The 9,108-nt window shown below is 54.2% G+C and overlaps 1 protein-coding gene across 1 annotated transcript; it reads right to left on the bottom strand.

Moving 5' to 3' along the window:
* Positions 1-1,572: 1,572 nt before the first annotated feature.
* BCL7C (BAF chromatin remodeling complex subunit BCL7C) lies at positions 1,573-8,355 on the bottom strand. The gene is made up of 6 exons (XM_010362234.2): positions 7,911-8,355; positions 7,271-7,349; positions 6,897-7,005; positions 6,643-6,804; positions 2,641-2,726; positions 1,573-1,768 (listed from the first exon to the last, which is right to left on the bottom strand). Exons 1-6 carry the CDS (start codon positions 8,000-8,002, stop codon positions 1,643-1,645), a joined length of 654 nt encoding a protein of 217 aa, XP_010360536.1. The 5' UTR covers positions 8,003-8,355; the 3' UTR covers positions 1,573-1,642.
* Between the last annotated feature and the right edge of the window lie 753 nt (positions 8,356-9,108).

Consider the following 9,108-nt stretch of genomic DNA (forward strand, 5'->3'; position numbering starts at 1 on the left):
AAATAAAAATAGGGCCAGTATACATGACCCTACAGGCACAGAGTGAGAGGGCCTTATATTACTTGAAGGTTCCCACAAACCCTTGGGGCAGATGAGGCCTAGTTATTGTTCCTATTGCTCAGATGAACAAACTAATGCTGAGAGTAGAAACAGCCTGCCTAGAGCCACTCAGGGAGTAACAGAGCCAGGACTTGAACCAGGGCTTCTGACTTGAGTTCTAGCACAGGGGTTCATGTCTCAGAGCCCAGCTCACATGCCACCTCCTCAGAGAAGCCTGCCTGGAAAACCCCAGGCCATTCATGTATTCATGAAGCAGCTGCTGGGACTGCGCTGTTCCCAGTGTTGTGTGGGGCCCCCTCAGGAGCCCACAGCCTCGTAGACAAGACACACACACAAACCACGGGTCCCAGAACAGCCTGATAAATGCTGAAACAAGGAGAACAAAGCCCAAGAGGTTGCTAAAGCTCAAAAAAGGGGAAACTCACTGAGCCTGGAGTCAGGGAAGGCTTGTCAGAGGAGATGGTGATTGAGATGGGGATAAGTTAGACCCAACCAGAAGTGTGGACAGGCATCCCAGGTGGAGGAGTGGCTTCCTCAGGGCAGGGAACGCGTTGGTCATCCCAGGCCCCCAAGTCTCTCTGGTCCTCTGTGTTAGTATGTATGAAATGTGAATAGGCCGGGCGCAATGGCTCGCACCTGTAATCCGAACACTTTAGGAGGCCAAGGCAGGAGGAACACTTGAGCCCAGGAGTTTAAGACCAGCCTGGGCAATGTAGCGAGATCCCATGTCTACAAAAAATAAAATCAGCGGGCTGGGCGTGGTGGCTCATGCCTATAATCACAGCACTTCGGAAGGCCGAGGCAGGCAAATCACCTGTGGTCAGGAGTTTGAGACCAGCCTGGCCTACATGGCAAAACCCAGTCTCTACTAAAAATACAAAAATTAGCTGGGCGTGGTGGCAGGTGCCTCTAATCACAGCTACTCAGGAGGCTGAGGCAGGAGACTTGCTTGAACCCAGGAGGCAGAGTTTGCAGTGAGCTAAGATTGTGCCATTGCACTCCAGCCTAGGCAACAAGAGCAAAACTCTCTAAAAAAAAAATAGTGATAATTAAATAAATAAATAAAATTAGCTGGGTGTGGTGGCATGCACCTGTGGTCCCGGCTACTTGGGAGGCTGAGGTGTGACGTCAAGGCTGCAGTGAGCCATGATTGCACCACTGCACTCCTGCCTGGGCAACAGAGCAAGTCTGTGTCTCAAAAAAAAAAAAAAAAAGAATCATGGCCTAGCTACCCAGAGTTTTGATAACTGTTAGGCCCAGGCGAGGGCTGAGCAAGAAGAGAGGTCCTGGGCCTCCTCTCAGAGGAAGAGGTGAAGGTCGGGAGATAGGGCAGACCCGGGAAGTACTGGGAGGCAAGGTCCTGGCTCAAGCCCCCAGCACAACTGCCTTGCGGTGTGACTACAGGAAGGTCCTCTCAGAGCCTCAGTGACCCCATCTGAGCAATGGAGCATGAGACAAAACTGTCTCCAAAGACCCTCCCCAGCCCTGACGGGGAAATGACATGACACAAAATTACAAAAGGGTCTTTATTTGTAAAAAGCCAAAGGGGCCCCTGGGGCAACAGGACAGGCAGGCCGGCTTCTCAGGGGTCGGGGGCATTTGGGCAGATGCGCTTGAGTGGGGGGGCGCCCTCCGAGTCCTCTGTGTCACCCTGGGCTGCCTCAGGGACAGGTGGCACTGGCTCAAAGACGGGGTAAGCTTCGGGGGCCTGGAGAGGAAGGGTGGACAGGCGTGAGCTCCACCGAACCCAGGCGTCCAGCCTCCGAGCCTCTACCTTCTCCAAAGCCTCTACTCCCCTCCCCTCCTGGGCCCGGGAGGCAAGCCCAGGGCCAGATGCCCAGGATGCAGAGGAAGCAGGCACCAAAAACAACAACGACAGTGACACTGTGTGGAGGAACGAACCTGATACTTGATATTTCTGAAAATGCATCGAGGTAGCTTCGTGAGAAACATCAGAGGTTTATGAGGGATTTTCTTACGCTAATTTTACAGTTAAGATTTTTTTGATATTTTTTGAAAATGCATGGAGGAGCACGATGATTTTGTCAGGCTTTATTTATTTATTTATTTTTGAGAAGGAGTCTCACTCTGTCACCCAGGCTGGAGTGCAGTGGCGCGATCTCGGCTCACTGCAGCCTCCACCTCCCGGGTTCAAGCAATTCTCCTGCCTCAGCCTCCCGAGTAGCTGGGACTACAGGCACGTGCCACCACGCCCGGCTAATTTTTTGTGTTTTTAGTAGAGACGGGGTTTCACCGTGTTAGCCAGGATGGTCTCGATCTCCTGACCTCATGATCCACCCGCCTCGGCCTCCCAAAGTGCTGGGATTACAGGCATGAGCCACCATGCCCGGCTTTGTCAGGCTTTTAATGGTCTCAAATCAGCCCTGATCCAGCCCTTAGCACTTTGTCTCTGAAACACCCTTTCTTTTTCAGTCCCAAGAACCCAGCCCCTAAGCCTTCAGCTCCGTCCCAGGTCTGCCTCTCCTCCAGGGCCTCAGGATGCAGGCTCCAAGCCTTCGGCTGCCCCAGATCCCCCATTCCCTCCAAGAACCAGGAGTCTAGCCTTCTGGCCTCTCTCACCTCAGCTTCCAGCAGTTCTGGAACAGGTTCCTCCTTGGTCAGCATTGGGGGTTCGTCGGTGCTGCCAGCAGTTATGCCCCCGGGATCTGGAACGTCAAGGTAACAAACATCCCCTGAACAGCCACTCTGTGCCAGCAGCACAGACAGTGGGGGAAACAGACGGTCACAGGCCCCAGTCACAGAAGGCAGAGGGCCACGGGAGCAGAGGACAGAGCAGGAACCTGGCTGTGCCCCAGGAAGCAGAGGAGGGAACACTGACGTGGGAGCTCGAGGGTGAGTGGGGCTTGATGCGGTGGACAGACAGGAAAGTACGACATGTGAGGCAGAGGGAATGTGTGCTAAGTTGCCACAGATTCTGGGCTTGGACTGCCTCGGTTCAAATCCTGACCTTGGGCCAGCTACTTAATTTCCACGGGTCTCAGTTTCCCCATCTGCAAAATGGGGATAATGATAGTAATTACCTCATGTGGCTGTTGTGAGGGTCAGATGAGTGGATGCAGGTAAAGCACAGTGGTTGGCACACAGTAAGTGCTCAATAAATGCTTGCTACCGTTTTTATATTAGCAAAGGTATATAAGTGCTTGGCACTATCTAGACCCAGACCCAGCCCACGGTCCCACATCAGGATGTTCTTTTTGTTTGTTTGTTTGTTTTTGTTTTTGAGATGGAGTCTCACTGTGTTACCCAGGCTGGAGTGCAGTGGCGCAATCTCGGCTCACTGCAGCCTCCGCCTCCTAGGTTCAAGCAATTCTCCTGCCTCAGCCTCCCTAATAGATGGGATTACAGGTGTGTGCCACCATGTCCGGCTAATTTTTTGTATTTTTAGTAGAGACAGGGTTTCACATTCTGGGAGGCTGAGGGAGGAGGATCACTTGAGCCCAGGAGTTTGAGACCAGCCTGGGCAACATAGTAAGACTCTATCTCTATAAAAAATAACAACACTAATTAGCTGAGCGTGGTGATGCATGCCTGTAGTCCCAGCTACTCAGGAGGCTGACTGATCCCAGGAATCCAAGGCTGCAGTGAGCCATGATCCACTGCCTTCCAGCCTGAGTGACAGAGTGAGACCTTGTCTCCAAAACAAAAAAGCAAAGCTTAAAAAATATTAAGGAAAAAGTTGTTCTGGCAGCTGTGTCGGGGTGACTAGAAGAGACCAGCTGGAACCAAAAACGGGTGAGAGATGGGAAGGCCAGGGACAGGGCAGGGCCTGGGAGGAAAAGGTGCCAACCAGACGGGTTTGACTGCATGGAAGAAAGCAGAGCTGGCTGGGCACAGTGGCTCAAACCTGTAATGTCAGCATTTTGGGAGGCCAAAGCAGGTAGATCACGAGGTCAGGAGTTCAAGACCAGCCTGTCCAACATGGTGAAACCCCATCTCTACTAAAAATACAAAAATTAGCCAGGTGTGGTGATGTCCACCTGTAATCCCAGCTACTCAGGAGGCTGAGGCAGGAGAATTGCTTGAACTTGGGAGGCGGAGGTTGCAGTGAGTGAGATCGTGCCACTGCACTCCAGCCTGGGCGACAGAGTGAGACTCTGTCTCAAAGGGGGAAAAGAAAAAATGCAGAGCTGAGGAGGACCCAGGCCCAAGATGCTGGCTCACTGGCTGAGTTACTTCTCTGGGTCTCGGTTTCCTCATCTATAAATAGGGATCATAACAAGATCATCACCCTTATAAGGTTGTTGTGAAAATTAGATGCGAAAAAAACACATAAAATGTTGGCTGGGCACGGATTACACCTGTAATCTTAGCACTTTGGGAGGCAGAGGCAGGCGGATTACCTGAGGTCAGAAGTTCGAGACTAGCCAGGCCAACATGGTGAAACTCCATCTTTACTAAAAATACAAAAATTAGGCCAGGCATGGTGGCTCACGCCTGTAATCCCAGCACTTTGGAAGGCTGAGGCAGGCAGATCACCTGAAGTCAGGAGTTCAAGACCAGCCTGGCCAACATGGAAAAACCCCATCTCTACTAAAAATACAAAATTAGCGGGGCATGGTGGCACATGCCTGTAATCTCAGCTACTCAGGAGGCTGAGGCAGGAGAATCACTTGAACCCGGGAGGTAGAGGTTGTGGTGAGCTGAGATTGTGCCATTGCACTCCAGCCTGGGCAACAAGAATGAAACTCCATCTCAAAAACAAACAAAAACAGGCCAGGCGCGGTGGCTCAAGCCTGTAATCACAGCACTTTGGGAGGCCGAGACGGGCGGATCACGAGGTCAGGAGATCGAGACCATCCTGGCTAACACGGTGAAACCCCATCTCTACTAAAAAAAAATACAAAAAACTAGATGGGCAAGGTGGCGGGCGCCTGTAGTCCCAGCTACTTGGGAGGCTGAGGCAGGAGAATGGCGTGAACCCGGGAGGCGGAGCTTGCAGTGAGCTGAGATCCGGCCATTGCACTCTAGTCTGGGTGACAGAGCGAGACTCCGTCTCAAGAAAAAAAAAAAAAAAAAACACAAAAACAAAAAAAAATTAGCTGGGTGTGGGGGCATGCCTGTAATCCCAGCTACTTGGGAGGCTGAGGCAGAAGAATCGCGCGAACCTGGGAGGCAGAGGTTGCAGTGAGCCGATATCATACCACTGCAGTCCAGCCTGGGCAACAGAGCAAGACTCCATCTCAACAACAACAACAAAAAAAGGCTGGGCATGGTGGCTCATGCCTGTAGTCCCAGCACTTTGGGAGGCCGAGGTGGGCGGACCACCTGAGGTCAGGAGTTCGAGGCTGGCAAAACATGGCGAAACCCCGTCTCTACTAAAAATACAAAACTAGCCGAGCATGGTGGTTCATGCCTATATTCCCAGCTACCCAGGAGGCTGAGGCAGGAGAACTGCCTGAACCTGGGAGGTGAAGGTTGCAGTGAGCCAAGATTGTGCCACTGCACTCTAGCCTGGGCAAGAGTGAAACTCTCTCAAAGGAAAAAAAGAAAAGAAAAGAAAAAAACCCAATCATGTAAAGTGTTTACCAGGGCGCCTGGCACACAGTAAGAGCTCAATAAATACTGTTGTTATTCCTATTATTATTAATCACCCCTATGACTATCACTATTATTTATTCACTCAACAGATATTTACTGAGCACCTACTATGTGTCCCATATTATTCTGAGAATACAGTAGTGAACAAGATCACATAGGGCCAAGCACAGTGACTCATGCCTATAATCCCAGCACCTTGGGAGGCTGAGACAGGAGGATCATTTCAGGCCAGGAGTTCGAAACCAACCTTCGCAACATAGCGAGACCCTATCTCTACAAAAAATTTAAGAGTTAGCTGGGTGTGGTGGCACACATCTGTAGTCCCAAGCTACTTGGGAGACTGGGGCCAGAGGATCCCTTGAGCCCAGGAGTTTGAGGGTGCAGTGAGCTATGATTGCACCAGTGCACTCCAGCCTGGGTGACAGAGAACTTGTCTCTAAAAAAAGAAAGGGGGGGGGCGGGTATGGTTGTGATGGCTCACACCTGTAATCCCAGCACTTTGGGAGGCTGAAGATGGAGGATCGCTTGAGTCAGTGAGTTTGAGACCAGCCTGGGCAACATGGTGAAACCTTGCCTCTACAAAAAATACAAATGGCATATGCCTGTGGTCCCAGCTACTTGGGAGGCTGAGGCGGGAGGATCGCTTGAGCCCAGGAAGTTCAAGGCTGCAGTGAGCTATAATCACACCACTGCACCACTCCAGCCTAGGTGACACAGTGAGACCCTGTCTCAAAAAAAAGAAAAAAAAAGAAAAACATTCAGGAAACTGACATGAGAGTGAGGAGAAAGATAAACTAGTAAAAAATTAATTTACATGAAAGTCTCAGACAGTGATATGTCATCTATAGATCCTAAGAGACCAGAGGAATGAGACAGCAGCTACAGGGAGATTCTGCAGGAGTCGGAAGGCACCTTGAGGAAGGTGCACAAGATGGGGAGCAGGTATAGGGATAAGCTGGTAGGTTAGACTCTGGAGAAGACAGGACTTAGAGGAGAGGGCTCCTGGGAGGTACCTGGTCCTACCTCTCTCTTGGCCCAGCCGTGGGGGCTGAGCCTCCTCAGGGACCCCTTCTGGGGGTCCAGCAGGTGACACGGGGCGGCTGGGCTGGGGGGTGCCCCCAGGACTGGGCTCTGTGCCCTTTTGCAGGGAACCTTCCGAATGGAAACTCTGGTTGCTGTTCTCATCTGTGGGAGCAAGAGCCGAGATGGTTGGCCTGAGATCCCTAATACACTCCTTCAGTCCCCACAGCCCACCGCATTTCAGGATCCCTACCTACCATTGAGATCCAGCAGGATGAGAGGGCCACCCCCTCGGGGACTGGCGCCCCTGCCCCGACGTTCCCGGCCACGGGATCTCTCTGCCCCGCCACCTGCCCGCCTTCGCTCCTGGGGGTTAGAGGATTAGGGTCAGAGCTCTTGGAAAGCCCCACCATACACCTAAGGAAACTGAGGCACTGAGAAGCAAAAGGGCTCAAACTTAGGGTATGGAACAGAAAAAAGGGAAAAAGGGGAGGAGCTGCTAATGATGGTTCCCATCTGTCTGTTCTGGTGCATCTGAGGTCTCTGGGAGCTGGAGGTAGAGGTCAGGGTGGGGAGGAGCTTGCCTGAGGTTGCACAGATGCAGGGCCTTGTGGGAATGGGGGTTGCTCACCTCCTCCTGGGGGTCCACCACTGGCACCCACTTGAAGATACGAAGGGAAGTGTCGCCCACAGTCACCCATCGCTTCTCCCTGTGGGAGGGTGGGGGACTGGGTCAGAGAGGCCTGAGGGGAGACCCACCCCCCTAGGAGCTGGACACATCTGGGGATACCTGCAGAGGTTGGGGAGGCACAGGAGGGTAGCAACAGTTTTGCTAATGGGGCATAGTTACATGGAGAAAGAGAGCCCTGCAAACCCCAGGGCACAGGCGGTGGGTGCCTCTAGAGAGAGGATATGATTTGGGGCCCTGGCTCTGCGGACCCCTGGGGCACACATGGGGGGCGTGGCTATGGGCCTGGCCCGGGATCAGAGACCTGCAGATCTCGGGGCGCACTTGCAGGAGGGGTGTCAAAGCTTTAGGGGGCGGGGCACAAACGGGGTCTCCCGCTCTGGGAGGGCACGACTGGGGACCACGCTTTGTAGACCCTCAGGAGTAGCCAGGGGAACGGGGACAGAGCCCTGTGGATCCAGGGCAAAGCTAGTGGGCGGGGATACAGCGAACACCGGGGCCCAGAGCTGGCGAGGGCAGCTTAGACGCCTTAGGTGGTGGTGGTCCCGCCGTGTCCCGTCCCTGGCCCCCGGGCAGCGCTCACCATCTCCGGACCTTCTCGATGGTCGCCATCACCTTCTTGATGTCATCCTTGGCCCGGCTCCGGGTCTCGGCCCGTACGGTACGGCCGGCCATGCTGGCGGGGCTGGGGCCGGAGCCGAGCCCGCGGCGGGGCCGCCTCCCGTCCGGCGGGCTCAGGCTCGGCGCCAGGCCCGGGCGCCGCGCTCTCGGCCTGCCGTCCCCCCGGGAGTTGGCCGCGCCCTCTCTCGTCCCCAACGCCTCCGCGAGTCCCCGCCCCGTTTCCTGCCGCCGCGCCCCGCCCCGGCCCGTCCCCGGAGCGGCCGGGTGGCGCGGGCGGCCAGAGCCCAGGCCTGGAAGCCCGGCCGGCCCCGCCCCGCCCCGGGCCCGCCCCCTCGGAGCGCCTGGACGCGCAGCGCCCCCTGCCCGCCGTCGAGAGCGGGAGTTGGGTACTGCTCGGCGGCCGGACGCGCGAGGCAGGGCCGAGGCCGTGCGTTCAGACCACGTGGGCGCGGGGTGCTCGAGAGGGTCTGTGTCCTGGGGTGCGTGCGCCGCGGTGGGTGTCCGCGAAGCGCTGTGTGTGGAGTGCGTGCGTGTGTCCGTCCTCGCCAGGCTCTCGGTCTACACCGTGCAACAATCATTCATCCATTCATTCAACCGTCCTGTTAACTGAGCGCCAATTACGCGCCAGGCGCTGCGAATACGAGTGGGTCTCTACCCACCAGAATGGCTAAAGTGAAAAAGACCACACCATGTGGAGGCGAGAAAGTAGAGCGACTGAACCTCTCTTGTATTTCTGGGGGAGTGTAAATTGGTAGAGGCATTTTGGAAAACTGGCAGTTTTCTAGTGAAGCCGAACATATGCTACCTCTGTGATCCAGCAATTCCACTCCTAGGCTGTCAACACCCAACAGAAACGTGTAGGTGTGAGCACCAAGAGGGTGCATGGGAACGTTCAGAGCCCTTTCATAACAGCCCCAAACTGGAAATAACCCATCAACAGAATGGAAAATAAATGATGCCCTACTCATTACCATGCACATAGACACAGCAACGGGAGTGACATGCCCGGCTACACCCAGCAACATAGACAAGTCGCATGACGAAATCTTGAGTGAGAGAAGCCAAATACAACAGTACATACTAGATGGTTCCAGGTGTATTACGTTCAGAACCAGACAAAACTAATTTAAAGTGCACCAAAGTCAAGATAGTGGTCGCCC

The sequence above is a fragment of the Rhinopithecus roxellana genome, chromosome 20 (assembly GCF_007565055.1).
Source record: "Rhinopithecus roxellana isolate Shanxi Qingling chromosome 20, ASM756505v1, whole genome shotgun sequence".
NCBI classification, from domain to species: Eukaryota; Metazoa; Chordata; class Mammalia; order Primates; family Cercopithecidae; genus Rhinopithecus; species Rhinopithecus roxellana.